At 38.5% G+C, this 24,214-nt stretch overlaps 1 protein-coding gene across 5 annotated transcripts in view; it reads right to left on the bottom strand.

Annotated features, from left to right (window-relative positions):
• The window catches only part of plch2a (phospholipase C, eta 2a), a 216,446-nt gene that overhangs the window by 20,296 nt on the left and 171,936 nt on the right, over positions 1–24,214 (bottom strand). For all 5 annotated transcript variants that reach the window (XM_067413138.1, XM_067413140.1, XM_067413139.1 and 2 more), the window contains 6 exons: positions 19,687–19,857; positions 18,033–18,126; positions 15,909–16,112; positions 15,580–15,700; positions 13,199–13,370; positions 449–556 (listed from right to left, as the gene is read on the bottom strand). In XM_067413138.1, the coding sequence (XP_067269239.1) occupies positions 449–556; positions 13,199–13,370; positions 15,580–15,700; positions 15,909–16,112; positions 18,033–18,126; positions 19,687–19,857 (870 nt within the window). The remainder of the gene's footprint in view (positions 1–448; positions 557–13,198; positions 13,371–15,579; positions 15,701–15,908; positions 16,113–18,032; positions 18,127–19,686; positions 19,858–24,214) is intronic.

The following is a 24,214-nucleotide window of genomic DNA, read 5'->3' as shown; positions in this document are numbered from 1 at the left end:
GCACCTCGCAGCTTACAGGACTCAAAGGATCTGCTGCTAACACCTTGGTGTCAGATACCACAACCTTCAGGGGTCTAGTGGAGTCCATGCCTTGACAGGTCAGGGCTGTTTTGGCAGCAAAAGGGGGATCAATACAATATAAGGAAGGTGGTCATAATGTTATGCATGGTCTGTGTATTTTGCATTAAGAAAATAAAGACTAATTTAATTATTTTCATGAAAATGAAACACATTAAATATATTTACCACCAACTGTTAGCAATAGTTTTGTAATGTGAAAAAAGCTTTATTAAGCATGTGAAGTACAATTATAAAACAATTTGTTTAGTTTTTTAAAATACCTGATCAAGAGTTATTGAAGAAAGAAATGTTTCACCAGAGCTATGTTCATAACATTTTTGTTCTTCTACACAAAATATCATTTCAAATGCACCATAACCATACTTACGTCTCCATTCATCAGCTTACAGTCATCCTCCATCTCATCTGCACTGTCTTCATCAGACACGTCCCCCTCCTCTGCGTTCTCGTCTATATTTGCCGGCAGTTTTTTACCCTATGAAATCCAAACATATAGAAAACATGCGAATAGAAGATTTGTGAAATGTGTTCCAATCTATATTTAACACTAGTTTAATATACAAACTTGCAGTCAGGGGAGGAGTTGAAAAAAGGAACAGACAAGTCAGACAATTTCTGCTTCCCATAGTGGCGCTTGCACAGTGTTTGCATTCTTTATCACAGATCAAAGAAATAAATGGAAGATTTGTCAAATAAAACATGTTTCAGGCATTTACATGTAGCAACAAATCTTTTTTTTCAATATTTTATGTATTGCAGCTACTGCTTTATACAGAGACAACGTAATACCAATAAAAGTACTTAATAGTGCATGAGATCTATAGTGTGTATCATATGCACGTGAAAAACTGCGTAGCATATTAGGGTTGACCCCTAACGCCTGTTTCACACCGCAAGCGTGAGCAGCGCGTGAGCAGCGCTTCAGCGTAACTACACCGTGACTGCAGCTGCAGACGCGCGAGAGTATTCACACTGGAAGCGTTTGTACAGCGTCACAGCAGCGGCTCTCACAATGATAGAGCCTATACCTGTCTGAGTATTAAATACTAAACTAAAATAAATTATTATATTTTCTGGCTAGTTTACTTTACTTTTTATAATACTTTCACCCAAACTGAATAATTAAAACAAGTTTAAATGGGTAAATCTTCTACAGATGATTATTATTCTTTGTTTTCTTTAATGACATACTCCAGTTATTGTTAAAACACACCACATGTGCTTCTTGTGTGCATTTTGAGCGCTTTTGTGATATTATATTTATTTTGTCCATCAAAAGTGTGCTTTCGCTTTACACCGTGACTGCAGCTGCAGACCGAGAGCCTTTACCTGTCTGAATATTAAATACTAAACTAAACGAAAGTTTGTTATATTTACTGGCTAGTTTACTTTATTTTTTATAATCATAACCATACTTTCACCCAAACTGAATAATCAAAACAAGTTTAAATTGCTAAAGTCTTCCACAGATATTTTTTATTCTTTGTTTTCTTCTCTGACATACTCCTTATTGTTCAAATACACTACACGTGCTTCCTGTGTGCATTTTAGGCACTTTTTGTGTGAAATCACATTTATTTTGTCCTTTAAAAGTGTGCTTTCACTTTAATTGAGCGTCAGGAGCATCAGCAGCGCAGCAAAAATAGTCTTGCAGCCGAAACCCCCGCTTCACTGCTGGTCACGCGACTCTCCTGTTTGACGCTCACGTGCTGCTCCTGCTCCCGGTGTGAAGATCGACATTGATTAACATGGGCGCCGAAAAAAATATGCGCCGCTCACGCTTGCGGTGTGAAACGGCCGTAACGTAGACTCACTGTATACACAAATCCGGCGAAACACGGAAGTAAAGCATCGCCGCCATTACTGCGTGCCTCGCTGCTAAGGACTTAGAGCAGTGCGTACACGAAAACACTTCTCAAATGAGGTTAATAGCTTAACAATGACTGATTCTCCCCTCATGTCATGTTATAATAGCCTACCTTTTTTTCCCTTATAAATTATTTTTATTTTTGTTACGAATGCATACTATTATTATTTTCCCCCCTGTTTGTATTCAGGATATTAAGAGCTGCTCCATCAGGCTATATCTTTTCTGTATCCTATTTCGAATTCGAAGAAGTTGATTTTATGCAGCGATATTTGTTTGTAAATCTTGATACTTTCAATAATAATACAATTAATTGATTAATATATAAATAAATAGCAGCGCGCGGCAGTAACGTTAATGCACGGCGCGCTGTGATGAACGTAAAGAAAACCACTTAAAGACAGAGAATAATTAAAGCATACGTGTCCATTACAAACGGACCTAGTCACAATTAACGTTAGACATATATGAAATGATCAGTTACAAAAAATATGGCCTTATTAAATCAGCACGTAAACTTGCGTGACCTACCGATGTGCTCATGCATATGTTCACAAGCTGCAATAAATAGCCACGACCAGTTGTAGCAATAGAATACATCTTCCTACAGGTATAAGATTATTTTATTAATCATCTGGCATGCGATGAGCGTCAGAACCTAAACTACAGGGCATGAGTTCGGGATGGATTGGCCAGATACTGCATCCTACATCACAGATCAGCCGCTGCGTATGAATCAGTGTCGTGAGGTTTTCAGGCAGTGGACTCGTACCATAATATGTCAGTAACAATAGAGAAAACTACGAAGTTACATTTGTGTAATTGTGACTTAAAGTCCCTTTGTAACAGGCACGTATGTTTTATTTATTTTCTGTTATCATTTACAGCGCGTCGTGCATTACTGCCGCGCGCTGCTCTAAGTGCAGCATAAGTCCTCATAACTGTTCGTTATTTCATGTTCTCAAAACGTGTTTGTGTAAAACAATTCCATGATCACGGAAAGCAGGGCCCTAATATTAGCAACACAGCTCACAATGACATTGTTCAGTTTTATTGCTGTCTTATACATTACATTTGGCAGACGCATTTATACATTAATACATCCTGTTGTCAATAAATTACCTTTCTGTAAGTTTTGGCCAATGCCTGACATCATCTACCCAATGTTCCCTTTCACCAGACATTTTATTTAATGTGCAGGATCCGCTTTCATTGAAATGTCATTAGAGGACACCGGCAAGTGTCACACCGTCACGCACTTCGCAGGCACGCAGTAATGGCGGCAGGCAAGATGGCGGCGCCCTTAAAGTTCGCGGCGGATTTGTGTATTCCGGACATCACGGTATTCCGGACACTTGAACTTTTCCGCGATTTCTATAAATAAACACTTCCTGGTCACGGCATCTATATATATCCATGTGATCTTTGCCTCCTCCTCTTTCAATTCCAACATACATTGTGTTCACAGAGCCAGTCATTTTAAAGAAATTAACGCTAGTTTTTAACGTGCACCAATGACTGTTCAGAAAATGGCGGGGGGAGGGTTTTCCGGCTGGACTAAGGGAAGAGGGGAGAATACCTTGGCTCTTAAAACATGCTTACCTATGGTCGCCCACCAGCAAATTACACACAAAAACATTCTTATGGTCTTATAAAATAATTATGAGTTTAAATTTGCAAATATTTGTACATTTTAAAGGCATATAAACTTTCAATGAGGCACTTTGAGCGACATGAATTTGAGTGGCAGCTGCGCATCAATGCAACCTCATTAAAACACCTCAAGTTAAATTAACGTTCATGTTAGATGCTGTTTTAAAAATCATTTCAACACATCTGCGTAATTTCACGTTATCTGGTTAACGTTAGGACAGCACACACTAATAATAACATGCAATTTCACAACATATCAAGCCATTAAGTTAACATATGTTTAAGTTAACATTACTTATAATTAAGCCATAAAAGTAACGTTAATAACATTAATCATAACGTAATTTCTATAACAATAAGTTATTTGAGGACCAAATAAAAATGAATCTAGACCATTTTATAAAAGGAACTTTTAATAACATAAAAAAATGAACATCAAAAAATGCATTCAGGTCTCCCCCTTTCCCTAGTGTGTCCTGGCCTCTCTCCTCGCCTGTTAAAAAGAAAAACATAATGCTTTAAAAACACTTGAAGCCATAATTACAATAACTCACAACAGTATTGTAACATTACAATTTTAACATTAGGCTAAGTTACAGAAAAGCTTAAAAATGCATGTCTTCTTCACCATTTTGGACTGTCATGTGCTTCACAGGAGCAATCGTCAATCAAAACAGTGTATAGACACTTATAAATAATAAATATACAACATATGAAGATTAATATCCTTATTTTACCAACTTATAGTTGTTAAAATGTTTGCGTTTTATATTAGAAACGACTCCTCCTTACCTGTCCGAAACACAGTGAGTTGAAAATTTCAGCCGTCCGGAACACCGTGAGTCCTAACGGTAATCCGGACACTGCGTCTCCTTGCAGTTTTTTCAAGATTTCTCCATAATGATTCGTCCAAAATGTGTCAATCAAACTTTGAAACGTCTGGAAGGCATGTCCCCAGAGACTAGGGCTGGGCGATAAATCGATTTTATGAATTAATTCGAGTTTTTAGTTTACGACGATTTTTGTGAATGAAAATCGGTTTTCTCTTTCAAATCCGCCGACGCTCCCCTCTGGGCTCCCGTAATGGCTCAGCCCTCCCCGCGCGCGTTTGCCACAGAGGTACGCAAACAACAAGGATCGCGTCTAACAACATACAGTGTCATTCGTAATTGGTTCAGTTTTTCACAGAACAATTAACAATACCCCGCTGCAAAGTGTGTTTGTCTGAACGGAACCGCGCTAGGCGGTACTCATTTAAAGCTGCGCTGACACGAACGCAGCGCGAGCTCACACACGGGCCGATCTCGTGACAGACACGATACACAGCAGCGCTGGTGATCCAGTGAGAGAGCGTTTAAATTCACCACAGAATTAATACCATCGCTACTGTGATCTAGTGGAAGCGGTCGGGGCAGAATTCTTTATAAACCACAGATATCAGCTCTAACAGAGCTGAGCGAAGGTCAGGGGTTTCAGTCACAAAACACCAACATTTACCACGATTTACTGTAGTAAAACCACATGGATTTAATGTTGTTGTTGTCATTATTTATCTCAGGATTCATACAACCTTTTGAGATTGAAATTCAAGCACTTTCCATGGTTATCAAGAGCTTCACACTTATTTCCAGCACTTCAAAGCTCTAGATATCCGACTGTAATGTTATTTTTAATGTGATGGTTTGTAAAACTAAAAGTTTAAAGGGGTCTTGTGAAATAAATAGTCGAATGTTTTTTTTAGTTTATTTTTTTAAAATGTGTAATCCATTTTGTAGCATTTTTATTTAAAAAAAGATATGAAATGCCCACCACTAACCAGCAGAAGAGCACTTATTGATTTATTAGCGATTTCCACTCCCTAATGTATGGAGAAAAGTACGAAGTCACAGTCTCAGGAAAAACTAAACTTTTCTTCAAATTGTGACTAAATTACAGTAAAGTAAAGAGCTCCTTTAATAATCACTGAAGCTGTCGATCAGTTCAGTGTGAGACTATTGAAGAACAATGCTAATCTATATTTAATAAGAGCATTACATTTAAATTTTCCCTATACATTTTTTGCACATTACTGTTGTTAATAAAAGTTAATTTTATCTGCATATCAATTCATAAACCTTTGATATGTATACTGTATATTGCAAAAGATATGGTGCCCATTTATACTGTGGAATAGTCGGGGGTTATTCACATGCTGAAAGTTTTGCACCCCAGGTGGCACTTCTACCAAGCTGCAAATATTTAATTTTACCTAAACAAAATAAAGTTAAAACTTGTTTTGAACAATTTCTTTGTCATCTGCAGATTGATTTTAAGTAGGAGGGGGGAAAAAATCGTTTTAAATCGTAAATCGAATTTTTGGTGAAAAAATCGGGGATTTTTTTTTGGGGCCATATCGCCCAGCCCTACCAGAGACAGACGAACCAATCAGGTTTATTTTACCGCGGATTGATATCTTACGGGACTTTTTACTGTGCAACATGTCCGGAATACAGTGAGTCTACGTTAATAGTCAAAGATTCGATGCATTGATATGCAGGACAGGATTCGACCATGGTCATCTCATGGTCGAATCTTTGCGGTTGTTATGCAATGAGGATCATACCATTTTGGCAATATGGGGGTGCTCAATATTAGTGTTATAAAGACGTGTCGTGGCGCTGAGCGATCGCCCCTTGAAGGGCACTGAGCTTCACACCGGACAAGGCAGTTATCATCACAATGATTTCATTTCAAGTGTTTGTTTTTAAAATAAGTTTAGTTTTAGTTAGTTATTTGATGCTATAAAAACGGGGTGTGTGACGTCACGATTGACAGCTGAGATCGACATCTTCTCTGAGTTGTCACGGAGACTTTTTTCAGGATTTTTGGGAGCAGATTGGAGCTTTAGCTTAAATTACTACATTTCCATAACTATTTATTTCACACCAACATAATTAATTGTTCTGCATCTGTGAGAGTGTGGGCGGGCTTTTGATATCGCAGCTGTACTTCCTGCCAGGCGCACTGGAAGCCGTTTCATTCCGGGGGGAATGAAAGTTGGGTCGGAAAATGTGTGACGTCATTATGTTGTCGGTGGCGACCAGATAGGTGTTGTAGTAGAACCACCGTTTACCATCAAAGAGCGCAGACGGACCCACCGCCCCAGATTATTGTTGTTTAAAATGAATTACTTGATCATACCATGGGCATTGGAAGCAAAACTGAAGGTGGTCTCAGAATTTGTTTTTGCTGGAGTAACATTAGATACAAATATACCGCAGTTTACTAAACGATGTATTGCGGCAGACAAAATTACGGAAATCACTGAGTAATTTGCCCTGACTATAGAGTAGGGATTAGAGACGCATGACATTAAGTTTTGACGCAAATTAATCAGAGGTTAGAATCAATCTGCCTTTTGCCGAACTCGCTCTACTCCCTTTTCACATCACATATCAGATCGAAAAGGCATTTATTTTCAATAAAAAATTTAGAAAATATTAGAAAAGTGAAAAAAAAAAGTCAAACACCTAATACATTTTTCTCGGTTAGGGGTAGGTAAACAGACGTGAAAAGTGAGTGGGTCCAATATCATTGGTCATAAAAAGTGCGTGGGTCTTGTCCTCATGACACACACACACACACACACACACACACACACACACACACACACACACACACACACACACACACACACACACACACACACACACACACACACACACACACACACACACACACACACACACACACACACACACACACACACACACAATGGTTCCGACGCCCATGATGTTAATCATCACTCATAAAGTTTTATTTGTGTTCATAGGCTACATACAATATCCAGCATCTGCCTTAGTCCATCATGTGCGCATATTTGGAGAAATAAGGATTCATAATCACATGTTTGTAAAATATCACGTGTCCCGACCTCAGCAGACTGGGGAGAGATGTTAACGTGTCCAGCTCACAAACCTTGCGGATGTCTGAACAGAGTTTGTGTCGGTGTCAAGGTCAGCGACGTTGTTGTTTACATACTTTATTTGAGAAGATTTCCCAATTTTGCTTTTCTACCGTTACTCAAAAAAAGCCTAAAAATGCGTTTCTGCTGCTTATTGCTAGACATGACCGAACGAGAGTGAGCGAGGTGACGTGACGGTGACGAAAGCACTTCCTGAGGAATTATTAAAATAATTAATCATTAGTTTATGTCTTATCCACTGCCTATTATTTTAATCCCATATCAAACACAGTATGTTATGTCAGTCTATTTTAATTTTTTATTTCATTTCATGTTTTAAGTACAACATCATTTTAGTCCACAGCCCCTACCAGGGAGGCTGATGCTATAACGAGGGGGGCTGCAGCCCCCGCAGAACCCCCCTCCCCGCGTTACTGCTTCCTGCTCTTCCTGCTGTCTACTGCGCAACTCCTGTCCTGAAATCACTACTGCGCAGACTCTGTCCCAAGATATCAGCGCCGTGCAGGCTGCCTGAAAGCTTCAAATCTGGAAACGGATGATGTTGAGTCGTCCATATTGTTTTACGGTCTATGTTCCTAACTTACAGTGAAATAAAACATGCCCCCAAATCGTGTTCCACATAGCTGTATTTTAAAGATCTTTTTTTTCCCCTGATTGGATGTTATTGTTAATTTTCACACAGATTGTTTGGTTAATTGCAGACAAATAATTTGTTCGTCGAAACGTTTGTGTAACGGAGGCAAGCTAAGAGCTGTGCCAGCAAACATCACTCCCCTGGCCTCCAGAGGCTCACTAGCGTCTGACTATAGAGACTGCAGTCTTTAGCACCAAGGTTATTATAGTTTTGCTTTTTGAAATTAGTTTTTATTTTAGTATCGTTTTCAATTTTGCTACAAATTTCAGTTTAGTTTTAGTTAGTTTTACAAATGGTTTTGCTAGTTTTAGTTTAGTTTTTATTTTGCAAATACATTTCTATTTAGTTTTTATTTATTTAGTTTCAGTTTTAGTTTTAGTAATTATAGTTTAGCAGAGTTACCATAATGAAGTGGAGACCAAATCAATGTTTTTAATTTCAGCAAAGTTTAATGTTTGCACAGATTAGAGTTTAATCTTACATCCTTAAGTGAAATCACTTGATAAACAAGCATTATTGTTTAAACCCAGGACGGTCTTACAAAACATGCATAAAGTTGGGTCTTCACCTTTGAGCAAAAAAGCTTGAGTCAAACTATGACCTACAAACAATGATCTGGAGATTAAAAATGAAATAAATTATATTTTGATATTAAAAAAATTATATTTGACATTTTTGACATAGGCTAATACTCAGAGGATCTATCTTAAAGAACAAAATAAATGCAACGTAAAATATAAAAGTAAAAATTATAAATTCCAGACAAACTCATTCATAACAAAGATGAAATATTCCAGACAAACTCATTCATAACAAAGATGAAATATTGTTAAACAATTAAAAGCTTATTTTAATTTCCTCAGTAGTACAATGTAGGCTAGCTAAAGTCATCTGAATACAGCCAACACACACTGTTGTGTGTGTGTGTGTGTGTGTGTGTGTGTGTGTGTGTGTGTGTGTGTGTGTGTGTGTGTGTGTGTGTGTGTGTGTGTGTGTTGTGCTATAATTGTAAAGGGGACCAATGTCCTCATTTATCTAGTAAAATATTACGATAACTTTATTATTATTTATAAGCCTTTTTAACTAGTGAGGACCAGTCAAATGTGCTCACTAGTTAAAAAGGCTTATAAATCGGCCAAAACATGTTTTTATTTAAATCTATTGTTTTGCACGTTCTTGGGATGGGTAGGTTTAGGGATTGGGTTAGGGGATATAAAATATCATTAACCTGATATAAAATCAATGGAAGTCCATGCAATGTCCTCACTTATAGTGAAACGTGTGTGTGTGTGTGTCCTGGTATTCCCTACTTTGTGGGGAAATGTCTCCACACAGATAATAATATTATTAGAAGTAAATGATTATGATAACACCTTTGAGCCTGTCAATATTATGCAAACATGAAATCTCAAACGCACAGTAGGCTACTACTTGCTACTAGTTGCTGACTTTTGCACCTGCGTCTATCGTCACGTTAGAAACGGCATTCTAAATCAGTGAGCTTAAGTTAAAAGAAGTTCAACGTGCATCTCATTACCTTGTGTTATTTCCCATTTCACTGCCACGGACGAGTTGATTCTTTGTGAACTGCCGTTTAGGACTAGCGTGTTGACTGTCTGCACGCGTCCGTCACAGTACAGCGGTTAATCTCCTCCTCAGATCACTTCACGCGCCGTAGCGCAATATTCAGACACTCCCTCAACCGCCACAGTCAGATTTTCCACCACATTAAATAGGGCTTATTAATAACGAAAACGAATATTTATTTTTGCTAATTATTATTTTATTTCAGTTAGTTTTTTAGTAAGAGTAGTTAGTTTCGTTTAGTTTTAGTTTTTTATTTATTCAGATTTTTTAATTTTATTTCAGTTTACGAAAATGTTTTTTGACCAATAGTTTTAGTCTTCGTTTCAGTTTTCGTTTACGAAAATAACCTTGGTCCTCACTTATAGTGAAACGTGTGTGTGTGTGTGTCCTGGTATTCCCTACTTTGTGGGGAAATGTCTCCACACAGATAATAATATTATTAGAAGTAAATGATTATGATAACACCTTTGAGCCTGTCAATATTATGCAAACATGAAATCTCAAACGCACAGTAGGCTACTACTTGCTACTAGTTGCTGACTTTTGCACCTGCGTCTATCGTCACGTTAGAAACGGCATTCTAAAACAGTGAGCTTAAGTTAAAAGAAGTTCAACGTGCATCTCATTACCTTGTGTTATTTCCCATTTCACTGCCACGGACGAGTTGATTCTTTGTGAACTGCCGTTTAGGACTAGCGTGTTGACTGTCTGCACGCGTCCGTCACAGTACAGCGGTTAATCTCCTCCTCAGATCACTTCACGCGCCGTAGCGCAATATTCAGACACTCCCTCAACCGCCACAGTCAGATTTTCCACCACATTAAATAGGGCTTATTAATAACGAAAACGAATATTTATTTTTGCTAATTATTATTTTATTTCAGTTAGTTTTTTAGTAAGAGTAGTTAGTTTCGTTTAGTTTTAGTTTTTTATTTATTCAGATTTTTTAATTTTATTTCAGTTTACGAAAATGTTTTTTGACCAATAGTTTTAGTCTTCGTTTCAGTTTTCGTTTACGAAAATAACCTTGTTTAGCACCCTTGTCAGCGTGCACACTTTCCATGCCAGACATGGCGCCTTCAATCCTGCTCGAAGCACTGCAAGTAGAACCGGAGGGGTTACTTTGGTGCCATGCCAATTTATAACAACTCAAGTACATGTTGCATAATCATTATAGGGGGAGATATAGCAGTTATTAGCATCTCAAATCTAAACCAAACATTTTTCGCTGCTATACGGCAAAAAACAGTATGTAAAAAGACTAGAATGTTTGAATTCATAGTATCCATAAAACAGAAGGAGAAAAGTACCGGAGGACTTCCGATGAGATTTTGAAATGTGCATCTAACTTACAATTAGAAGTGAAGCAAACTAACGCTGGAAGGTCACATAACAACGACAACATGGCGAATGTTATACAGTACGTCCAGATTACATTAATTCGACACATATTCATAGAATATAAAACATATTTTTAGTGGTCTCAATGTAATTACTTGTCTAAAATAACCTATTTAGAAGAGAATGCCATTTTGGAAGCAGCCACTCTCTTTTTAACAGCACAGAGACGTTTAAAAAAAACTATCACGACTTTGAGTAATGAGCTTTGATTCTGCAGGAACGTATGATGCAAGTACATATAATGGGACTGTCTGCCTGCAATACTCAATGCATTTTTTATCTGCATTTGCATATTTGCATAAAGATTGTTTCTCCCCCACGGATGTTTTAGCAGTGACAGCATCTTACAAGACAGTTAAAACCCAGGGGACCAATCGGTTCTATAAGTGCTTTATCATAAAATAGAACGATAGACTGGCACAGAACAGCACTTATGTATGTTCTGACTACAGAGATACAGCACTGACATTGACAGGGACATTAAATGAAAGAGGCCAGTGATGGACAGAAATGGGTAACTCAATATAGGGTCAAACAATGTCTGACCCAAATAGTAATTAGTTTTAGTGTGTGCTGTTGGTCGTTTCCATTATTGGATTTGACATTGCATTAACACTGTAAAATCCATTTAACTTTTCCAATTCTCTACCCAATTTTGGATTTTCATCTTCAGTTATCAAATGTAAAGTATTGTTACATTTGCATGACTTGAAATGAAAATGAAAATTCTGTCATTGTTTACTCACCTGCATTTTCAAACCTGTGTGAATTTCTTTCTTCTGCGAAACACAAAAGACGATATTTTGAAGAATGTTGAAGAACTAGGGTTGCCAACTGTTCTGAATAATATGGAATCCTGTCTACGTAGACATCAAGACTCTAAACCATAAGTATTAACAAACTGTACATTGAGAATTATTCATTCTTTTGGGACAAATCACTACTTCACAGCAAGCGAGACTCAAACTAATGACAAATCCCTTTCACTGTCCGTGTTTTGATTATGGCAAATTAGAGGCTTTTTTCACACAAAAGGAAGTCAATGGAAACCAAAACTGTTTGGTTACCAACATTCTTCAAAACATCTTCCTTTGTGTTCTGCAGAAGAAAGAAATTCAGAACGACATGAGGGTGGTTAAAGGATGACAAAATTTGATGAAAATTTTAAATTTTTGGGTACAGTATCCTTTGAGTTGAATTTATGATAGTCTTGTTCAAAGGTAAAAAAGCAAAGTTCCAGTCAATTTAAACCTCAACGATTGAGCTCTGATGAGAGTGCATTAAAACACAGTCTATTAGCTGGGCTCCCAGTAGCCACGTGCTCCATGATCCACAGCCTGTGCCGAGCAATTTGTCAATACCACCAGCTGGCCCAGTTTGCAGTTCAGGATTTACTTTCTAGTGGGAATGTCAGTCTGCCTTCCAATTATAGCGCCAACTCGCTTGCCAAGCTGTTCCATCTATGGCCCAATTTTCAAACCTTACACTTTATTAAAAGCACAGGAGAGGGCTGGACTTCAGCAAATAGGTTTTATTTCAATAAGACTGTTATGCTGCTCTAAAAGGTTTTCAGAAAACCTTTTAGAAGAAGACCAGAAATGGCAGCAATTTCTCTCATCCTTTGGAAAAAGATTAAACATAGTAAGTCAAATAAGTAACATGCCAAACACCAAAATAAATAAATAAAACCACAAAAAATAAAATACAGAAAAAACAAATAACCTATACATTTGAGTGTAAACGTTTTTTACTTTGCATAAAAATGAAATGATAATTTTATGTATTCTATTATAATAGCTTAATTCATGCTGTAGTTAATTATACTGCATATGCTTAATATTATAATTCAAAATAATAATATAATACCTAACAAAATCTTATATAATATGATGTTTCAAATAATTTGTTTTACACCATGCTTGTTTTACATCATGAATGCAGTCATCATCTGAAAATGACCATACATTTGCTGCTTTTGAATGAACATTTGTAAAAATGTTTATAGTGTTACCTTGACAAGAATTTTGCCTTTTAGGTCTTCTGGTGAAGGCAGAAATCCAGGTGGGTCTGTGGGGATGGAGGATACGTCCAGTTTATCACCAAACACTTCAGTTAGATACTGAGCCATCTTCTTCTGCTGAGGGACACTGCAGTGATTCTCAATGGACAGAATCACTGGATACCTGAGGAAATATAGTCCAAAACATTCAATCTCAGATCTATGATAATAGTGTGGCTAATAAAAAGACTTATATAATTCAATTGTGAGGCAGAAGGCTTAAATGTGCAATAAGCCATTTCCGAGAAACACTGTTGAAAGTGGATTGGATCGAGCACCACAACACATCTGTAGCCAATCAGCAATATAAGACTGTAGAAAGAGAGATGTCTGAGAGACATTACAAAAGAGAAAAGGTCAGAGGAATATCAATGAAAAAAGAAGGGATTATGATCAGGCAAGAGCTTTAGGACATGCGTTTATATTAGAAAAGCTAAATGGGAAGGCCCAAAAAGATTGCGTTATTTTTTCTACATACATGAGTAACATTGGATTCGCTATATTTCACAGAACCAAAATATGCTGTTGTTGAAATGTTAGCTATAGTAACAGGACAGTATTGTTTGTCTGGAGTATTGGTTATCGATACTCATGTGTACTGTGTGTTTATTTTTTTCTTCTTCCTTGTCGTTTGTTAGTCATCTTTGATCTTTTCATCGTCATTGCGTGTTCATACAGTTTGGGGGTGGCGCAATGAAGGGAGGGGTGTGTGTATATTTAGGTTGATTTCAAATAGCAATAATATTTCTCAGAAATCAGACAACCTTTAAAACAACAGCTTACAATTAAAAAAGAGGCCTAAGCTTCAAACAGCTGTGAAAACATTTTCATAGAATATTATTATTCTTTATGGGTTATATAAAATAAAACAGCTCGTACAATATTTGGTTGTATCCATACTGATGGTTAGGAAATAGGCTAATTATTTTCAGTGATTTCAAGTCTTATGTCTTACTCTATTTACAAAAATAACTATTTTTGGTACAAACAAATAGCCCTAGATACTGCTAACAGATAGATTTGTACTGCTGTAAATGTGCACTTTACCTGTCATTGCAATTTATAAACTAAAATGGGAAGCTAAACAGACATAACAGATGCATATCACATCTAAAATATGAGTGACACTGTCTAAAAATAGCTTTTTGTTTACTGCGACACGCAATAACCCTTAGCAGTGTATGGGTTCATTGGATTATCCCCTTTAGCAACAACAACACCTGAAACTCATAGTGATGGAGGAGGAAGTCATGTAGAAACAAGCTGTCAGTGTGAAATGTTCATGTGGACACACACTCTCTGGACCCTCTGCTCAACAGTGCTGTCTTCAGGATCAAAGAATGGGATATTACAAAGCATTGCGACTGTGGGTTAGCCTCGGCTGTCCTTCACTGCCAGCTGTCAGGCACATAATCCTTCAGGACTGAAACTTAGAATAATAGTTAACCTCTCTCATATTGCATAACCCAGATATAAATCAATGTGAAAGAGGTTTCTCAATGTTAAGTGGTCTCTTCATTTTTTCCAGAGCTGTATGTACACTGTTCAAAATTCAATTCAATTCATTGATAATACATTGATGAAATACTAACAATTCTTGTGTTCTAGTAGCTTCTTATTTCTGTTTAATCATCTCATTATTGTAAAAAGACAACACATTTTTTTTATTGTACAACTAAAAAAGAAAGAAGCCATCAACCTGAAAAGTTTGATGAATTACATAACTTTTTGTCGCTATGGTGTGAAGATGATCCGATTACATTTTTGTGAAAATAGGAACAATGGTATAAGGAGGAGTTAGAAAAAGTAGGTTTTTCGTCAAATTCAAAATCGCTGAGGACATTTGAATGATGGAAGGGTGGTTGATAGCGAGCATTTAAATTGTCTTGAGCCAAGAAATAAGAGGAAACCTTTTTGTTTGTATCTTGTTTCTACATTTCAAAAGTAATTAACATAAACATTAGTGCACATTTTGCCAGTGGGTGGCGCTAGAGGGTTTGAGTTAGCGACTCCCAATTTGCTATGGTGAGAGTTCAGACTGATCTCTATCTGTGTGCCCACACTTTCCACAAGCAGTTCTGTGGGCTGCCTTGGACTTCCATGACGGTATAAGCAGCACTGATGCTTGACCCGTAATCAAAATAACTTTGTTTGTACACTATAAATTGCATTTTCTCACAAATAGACTGACTCAATTATTATATGTTACATTTGTTTTCTTCTCGGCCTAAAAAGTCACAATGTCTGGCTTGCTGTTAGTTGTTTATATCAGTCGACCACTAAATATAACCATTCAGAATCAGTTAATAAATAATAAATCTGATGTCTCTTACTGGTTTTTGATGAATGCATATTTGTTGATGGTCTCAATAACATCTTTAAAAAGGATTTTGGAAGTCAGGGTGTAGCCATGATGCACGATCGGTTCTCCGTCCTGTCCATCCCAGCAATCCACTGAAGGATGATAATAAAACAAATGAATAAAATAAATGTCCTCATAATGTATATTTTTTTCCTATGTATTTTTCTAGCATATCCCACTCAGAGCTTAGATTCTCATACATAGTTTGGATCACACAATTTGGAAATGTATAAAAAAAATTAAAAAAAATGTTTTAACAATTATGCTCTAAAAAGCACTAAAAAATCATGCCAATCTCACCTTCCACACATCTGCAGCCGGCTTGCAGCACCCAGGCGTACATATCCACCCGAGACTGGGACATGAGCTGGTCGCCCATCAGGTAGGTGTTGTGGGAAGAAGCGATGAAGTAGTTACTGAGGGGCTGCGTCATGTCCTGGTTTACCTCGTAATGCTCAGGGTTGAAGATGTCCCCAGCAGGACTGCGCATGTAATTTGTAAAGCCTGTGGTGTAGAGTAAGAGAAGACTGTAAATTCCTGTCATAAATAGTTTAGTTGATGCAGTACAAAGATTACTAAAGAATCTACTTAGCCAAAAACTTGTTTTTGGTTTTGGTTAATGAAAAGAAACAAACTTATCACTGAACCATGGGATATTTTACAGTGAAAAAACTACACCAACAAATCATTTAATAACTGATATTAATTTACAAATGGTTTGGGTTAAAGGGTTACCTTACCAAAAAATAAAATTCTGTCATCAATCACACCCTTATGTTGTTCCAAACTCTTAAGACTTTCGTTCATGTTCAAAAACACAAATAAAGATATTTTTATGAAATCAAAATGATGCTTCAAAAAGTCCATAAAGTGATCAGATAAATCCATATAAATTGAGTGGTTTTGTTTTAAACTTTCTGAAGAGACTCGGTCACTTTATATGATGAACAGATTACATTGTATTCACACACAAACACTGATCAGTGAACATGAACAGAAGCTCAACCGTACCTGCTTGACACATGGGACCAAACCTCATTGGTTCTTGCTGAAGCTCAAACGGGCTGTGTAACATGAGAATGAACTTCATTGGTTCTTGATAAAGCTCAAACGTGCTGCGTAACACGAGAATGAACTTCACTGGTTCTTGCTGAAGCTCAAACGTGCTGCGCAACATGAGAATGAACCTCATTGGTTCTTGATAAAGGTCAAACGTGCTGCGTAACACGAGAATGAACTTCACTGGTTCTTGCTGAAGCTCAAACGTGCTGTGTAACATGAGAATGAACTTCATTGGTTCTTGCTGAAGCTCAAACGTGCTGCGTAACATGAAAATGAACTTCATTGGTTCTTGCTGAAGCTCAAACGTGCTGCGTAACATGATAATGAACTTCACTGGTTCTTGCGGAAGCTCAAACGTGCTGCGTAACATGAAAATGAACTTCATTGGTTCTTGCTGAAGCTCAAACGTGCTGCATAACACGAGAATGAACTTCATTGGTTCTTGAGGAAGCTCAAATGTGCTGCGTAACACGAGAATGAACCTCTTTGGTTCTTGCAGAAGCTCAAACGTACTGTGTAACATGAGAATGAATCTCATTTTATTAAAAAGATCTTCATTTGTGTTCCGAAGATAAACAAAAGACTTACAGGTTTGGAACGGCATGGGGGTGAGAAATTAATGACATAATATACATTTTTGGTTAACTAACCTTTTAAGATCCAAGGAACCTGTTATAGGAATCCTTTACTATCTATGGACATTGTATATAGTTCTACTGTATATTCTATCTAGTAAAATTCACTGTTAATTTCTCCAATTTATAGGATTTTAGCAAGATACAGTTTATACTAGACACAAAGCTGAAAACTCCTTTAAAGGTGAGGACATTTTAGCAATTAACAATTAAAAAATTTGTGGACAAAAAGTTCCATTGTTCACAGTCAATAGTGATGCACGAAGCACTGCTCACACAGAAGTCCCTATCAAACTAAGCAGCTTTCTGTTGGCAAACAAAGCACATTTACACAACCAACATGCAAAAAATCTACAGGTTTCTCAGAAGCAAAAGTCATCATAGTTGGATAAACTTCTAGAGTAGTGTACAGAAACTGCAACATACATATATATATATATATATATATATATATAAGTCAGAAGAGAAGAACAAGTGGAATTTGCCATCACTCCCTCAGCCGTTGTATTTGAATTCACATGAAGCAGCATTAACTAGTTAATATATAATGTAATGCCAAAGTAATGAAACATACAGTGTCATAAATATAGTCTAAATTATTTATTTTCTTTAAAATAAAAAAGTAAAGACGTCACCACAGCCTGTAAAAATGATCTGGATGCCTATTGAAAGGAACATGACCACGTTTTAAATCAGCAATTACATTTTAGAAATAAAATGTCCGTACCGTCGATGCCCAGGACACCCAGAGTCTGGTTTTCAGGACAAGGCTCAAACTTGGACACTATTTCGAGGCAGTGCTCTTTTGAGACACTTGTCATCTGAAACGCAAACAAGCAGTAAAGAAAGATGAACAGACGAATGATTAAACACATACATATGTGAAAAGCATGCATTTAAAACAGTTAGAGCCATCTAATCAAATCAAAGCATGATTTTTATTCATATTACATATGAAATGTGTGATAAATAACACCACAGGGAGCCATCCTCACGCAACTAGCCCATCTCCGCTCTGGAGTCCGATTGTTATGCCTGACAGCTGGAGTTTAAATGGACTGATTAGTCAATGAGATTCTCATCCACGCCAATCAGTGTCAGATCTTTCCTCCAGCTAATGCAGAAGAGGATGGTGGGACACTGCCAGCTGTGGGTACGGTATTGCAGTAAACTGCACAGTGCATCAACACCGTTGTTGATGATAAGCCACTATTGGAATTTAAAGGATTGGTATACTTTATTCTCAGCTCTATTTTTCTCAGTCCACTAAGAAACTAACAATGCTGCTTAATAAGATCCCCCCTGCTTGTAACTACTTGAGACAAATGAGAGTGGAGTGTTATCATGAAGAAAAGGAGTGATACCATTTGGTTGAGATGCTACTTTCCTCTTTTATATAGTTCAAAATGGGCTTTTTCAATGTTTAATTAAAATTTGACTGCATGGTACTTTATAATGTGGTACATGAATGCTTTTAAAGGGATTTGAATAACCGCCTGAAACATCAGTGTTCTGTCAACCACTTGAAATCCCACTTGAATCAAACATGCAGATTTTTGATTTGCAAGTAATATTAAATGTACCACCAGAGTTGATTTTACAAATGAGGTTCCATAGGTTAATGAACATTAGAATAGAATGAAACATCATTCATAGTTGTTAACATATCAATTCACTTGCGACGGATGTAATATTATAATTAAATCACAAATCAGTTATGACATGCAATCATTCATAATAAATGTGAACATACAATAATTTCCTGAAAATATTAATGGCTTGATGCATAACATATCTATCATCTCTTTATCTTAAATATTCCAAGTAGTCTCTCAATATCAAACATAATACATACATTCTTTCCAAAGGTCTTATTCCAAAAAGTCTTATTACACGCCCCATAAAGATGAGAAACCAGACTGGAATTTAAACAAGATCTCTCCTTTATGAAATTCAGGGAAATTCATAACTACTGCAGATGTACATATTATTTTTCAGTGTGAATAACTTGTTAATGTACTAAGTAGTGTTAATGTGCTGTTAATGTGTGAAGTAGTGTTTCAGGCCACTAATAAAAATGCTAATATATCTTAAGCCGCCCCTCTTGGCAAAGCTTCCTTGACTTCTGTGCTGTTCTTCAAGACCATAAAAGAAGAATTTGAGGGTGTGTAAGGACAATCTTTCTAGAATATTGGGGAAAAGCCTAAAAACAGTCACATTAGCATAGAAATGTCACATTGTATTTTCATCAAGTTTATCAAATGATGTGCCTGAGTTAAAAAGGAGGGCACGAAAACAGCATGCACGGCAGATGCTTCAGACTACCTGCTGCATTTTAGTTTTACCTTACTAGCGGATTTCACCTGCAAACCATGCCTCACCTTTTGTTCAGTCTCAAGGAAACGTTTGAGGTCGTCTGTATCCAGGTGGTCTTTATGGTTGCTGTAGGTGAGCATCAGCAGGTAAAGATCACGCCGTGTTGACATCATCTTATAGAAAGAGCAGAACTCCTCAAATCCCAAAGTGCCTTGGTTGTCATCAGTGTCTGCCTCCTAAAAATCAGAGATGGAGAAATTTGGAGTGAAGGAACGTCAAGGTGAAGCAAACTGCTTGCCATGTAAGCAACACTGTAAAGTTTAGAAGAATGTTAATGCTGCTCTTTTCAATACAACAATAGCATATAGTGTCCAGGGGCTGTCAAGTTCCGAAGGTAAAAGGACAAGGTCAAAAAAACGACGCGATCATAGATATGTGCACATAGATTCCTCATTTGACCGATCTGCACAGGCACTAATGAGAATTCAATATAAGACAGTGCCTTGCGAAAGTATTCGACCCCCTTGAACTTTGCGACCTTTTGCCACATTTCAGGCTTCAAACATAATGATATAAAACGAATTTTTGTGAAGAATCAACAACAAGTGGGACACAATCATGAAGTGGAGCGAAATTTATTTCCCTTTATTAAACTTTTTTAATAAATCAAAAACTGAAAAATTGGGCGTGCAAAATTATTCAGCCCCCTTAAGTTAATAATTTGTAGCGCCACCTTTTGCTGCGATTACAGCTGTAAGTCTCTTGGGGTATGTCTCTATCAGTTTTGCACATCGAGAGACTGAAATTTTTGCCCATTCCTCCTTGCAGAACAGCTCGAGCTCAGTGAGGTTGGATGTAGAGCGTTTGTGAACAGCAGTTTTCAGTTCTTTCCACAGATTCTCGATTGGATCCAGGTCTGGACTTTGACTTGGCCATTCTAACACCTGGATATGTTAATTTTGAACCATTCCATTGTAGACTTTGCTTTATATTTTGGATCATTGTCTTGTTGGAAGACAAATCTCCGTCCCAGTCTCAGGTCTTTTGCAGACTCCATCAGGTTTTCTTCCAGAATGGTCCTGTATTTGGCTCCATCCATCTTCCCATACATTTTAACCATCTTCCCTGTCCCTGCTGAAGAAAAGCAGGCCCAAACCATGATGCTGCCACCACCATGTTTGACAGCGGGGATGGTGTGTTCAGGGTGATGAGCTGTGTTGCTTTTACGCCAAACATAACATTTTGAATTGTTGCCAAAAAGTTCAATTTTGGCTTCATCTGACCAGAGCACCTTCTTCCACATGTTTGGTGTGTCTCCCATGTGGCTTGTGGCAAACTTTACATGTCACCTTTTATGGATATCTTTAAGAAATGGCTTTCTTCTTGCCACTCTTCCACAAAGGCCAGATTTGTGCAGTATACGACTGATTGTTGTCCTATGGACAGAGTCTCCCACCTCAGCTGTAGATCTCTGCAGTTCATCCAGAGTGATCTTGGGCCTCTTGGCTGCATCTCTGTTCAGTCTTCTCCTTGTATGAGCTGAAAGTTTAGAGGGATGGCCAGGTCTAGATTTGCAGTGTTCTGATACTCCTTCCATTTCAATATTATTGCTTGCACAGTGCTCCATGGGATGTTTAAAGCTTTGGAAATCTTTTTGTTTCTAAATCTTTCCAAAATTTGCTTTAAACTTCTCCGCAACAGTATCTCGGACCTGCCTGGTGTGTTCCATGATCTTCATGATGCTCTCTGCGCTTTAAACGGACCTCTGAGACTATCACAGTGCAGGTGCATTTATACGGAGACTTGATTACACACAGGTGGATTCTATTTATCATCATTAGTCATTTAGGTCAACATTGGATCATTCAGAGATCCTCACTGAACTTCTGGAGAGAGTTTGCTGCACTGAAAGTAAAGGGGACGAATAATTTTGCACGCCCAATTTTTCAGTTTTTGATTTGTTAAAAAAGTTTGAATTATCCAATACATTTCATTCCACTTCATGATTGTGTCCCACTTGTTGTTGATTCTTCACAAAAAATAACAGTTTTATATCTTTATGTTTGAAGCCTGAAATGTGGCAAAAGTTCAAGGGGGCCGAATACTTTCGCAAGGCACTGTATCTATCTATGTTCACGCCCGGTTTTGACCTTCTCCAGCAGAAGTATTGGCGTTGGTAATATTAGATGAGATTTGTCTACTATAAGGTAAAAAAAAAAAAAACTAAATACAGTTTGGTTTCTCGCACAAACTGATCGTTTCGTGTTTTAAGACGTGTCGCCACAAGACACAGGGTTTAATATGGATTCGTCTGTCTATGTGTTGTTTGCTCTTATATTTGCAATCATAGAAAAACACCCCATTGACATGCATTATACGACTGGCACAGTGCAACAGTTGTTAAAAATGAAACAGTTAAAAATCTTCATTTGTGTTCGATTGAAGAAACAAAAACACCTACATCTTGGATGCCCTGGGGGTAAGCAGATACATTTTTCATTTTTGGGTGAACTATCCCTTTAAAGTTCATGTGCATGTAAAAGCAGGCATCCCAACACTTTTGCCAATATAGGTGTGGTGTGGCAAGCAGCGGGGCGAGGGACCGCGAGAGCGGGCCGGTGATTAATGTCAACGAGTGCCAGCTGCGTGGCACACCGGTCTCGTCTCGCGGCCATGTGACGGGAGCATAAAAGGAGGAACATTGCAGCGGAAGACGAGAGAGGACCAGGCCTGGATTTTATGTTATGTTTTTGTGTTATTATGTGTTTGTGGGCAGTCGTCCGTGAGGGGCTGCCCACGTGTTATTTTGTATGTGTTCGCGGGCAGTCGTCCGTGAGGGGCTGCCCGCGGTTTTACTTTCATTTTGTTTATTTATTTTGAATAAATGTTTTTGAACGTTCGCCGGTTCCCGCCTCCTTCCTTCCCATCTACGAACATCGTTACATTGGTGCCAAAACCCGGGGGGAAGGAGGGACATGCTGTCGAAGAGCCCTCGCTGCTGAGGGGGATCGCAGTGCTGGAGGTCGGGCAGCGCGGATGAATGAGGACCGCGAGGGCTGCCCGAGGCGATGGTGCTGGAGCGATATAGGTGGGACAGAGACCTCGCTGCCGTGCCCCTGGGTCGAGGTGGGGTGGCTGCCGTCCGAGAGGGAGCGGAGGAGTCGCCGCGCTTGCCGTGAGCCGGAGCCTGCTGCCATCCGCCTGAGAGGGGAGGAGCAGGGAGCGCGGGGCTCGCTGCCGGGTCCCTCGGAAGGAGGAGTCACCGCCGGCCGCCAGGGGGCGGAGGAGGATCGAGCTGCCCACCAGGCGTCCAGTGCCATCGCACAGCACCGCGAGGAAGAGCCTCTCGGCGGGCGGAGGGCCGAACGGCAGTGTGTCTGGGAACCGGACCAGAATTTTTTTCTCTTTCTTTTTTTTCTTTTCCCTCTCTCCCCTCTCTCTTCCGCGGGCTCCTCGTGCTCCCGTCTACATTTCTCTCGCCTCTCTGTCCTTACCCCCAGGTGCCGCGGCCGCCGTGATCGCCCCCCCCCGGGAGAGGGGGGGGGGGAGTAGAGCGCAGTCTCGGGAGTGCCCCCCGGCCTGCGAGGGGCGATGGGGGTATGTGGTGTGGCAAGCAGCGGGGCGAGGGACCGCGAGAGCGGCCCGGTGATTAATGTCAACGAGTGCCAGCTGCGTGGCACACCGGTCTCGTCTCGCGGCCATGTGACGGGAGCATAAAAGGAGGAACATTGCAGCGGAAGACGAGAGAGGACCAGGCCTGGATTTTATGTTATGTTTTTGTGTTATTATGTGTTTGTGGGCAGTCGTCCGTGAGGGGCTGCCCACGTGTTATTTTGTGTGTGTTCGCGGGCAGTCGTCCGTGAGGGGCTGCCCGCGGTTTTACTTTCATTTTGTTTATTTATTTTGAATAAATGTTTTTGAACGTTCGCCGGTTCCCGCCTCCTTCCTTCCCATCTACGAACATCGTTACAATAGGTTATATTCAAATATCAAGATTGGATTTTTCATGTTAATGATGCCAAACAGCTAGGTTCTTGCATGCCTCATAACTATGGGGGAGAGGAAGATTTTCAGTAAATAATGACTATAAATTAGAAGGCTTCAGAAGACTTTTCTTCTGAAATGTGGTGTACAAGTTATATGAACCACTTTTATGGTGCCTTTTTGTCCTTTTTGTAGTTTGACCGTGAGCATCTCGATTTACTTTCATTATATAGAAAAGAGCACTGTGTAATATTTTTTTCTATCAACTTCTTCTGTGTTCCACAAATGAAAGAAAGTCACATTGGGTAATTTGTTTTTGTATGAATATACCTGTTCTGTTTCTGTAATTATTTTTGGATGACTTTTTATTTACTGTTAATTTTGTTAGAAAAAAAAATCAGACATAATTCGCCTGTATTTTTATAAAGCATTTTAGAGTTAGCCTCCATTATATTGTCATGCTGTCACGTCACTGTGTTTCTAGGCCCCAGCTAGGTCTAGTGTTATATTTTTTATTAAATATATTTCATGTAAATAAAACTGCTTTCAGCACATGTTCTATTACATATAATGCATACTACTTTTTCAGACAGATATCCTCTTACAGAA

This window comes from Pseudorasbora parva, chromosome 13, assembly GCF_024679245.1.
Source record: "Pseudorasbora parva isolate DD20220531a chromosome 13, ASM2467924v1, whole genome shotgun sequence".
NCBI classification, from domain to species: domain Eukaryota; kingdom Metazoa; phylum Chordata; class Actinopteri; order Cypriniformes; family Gobionidae; genus Pseudorasbora; species Pseudorasbora parva.
This window is presented reverse-complemented; position numbering and strand designations above follow the sequence as displayed.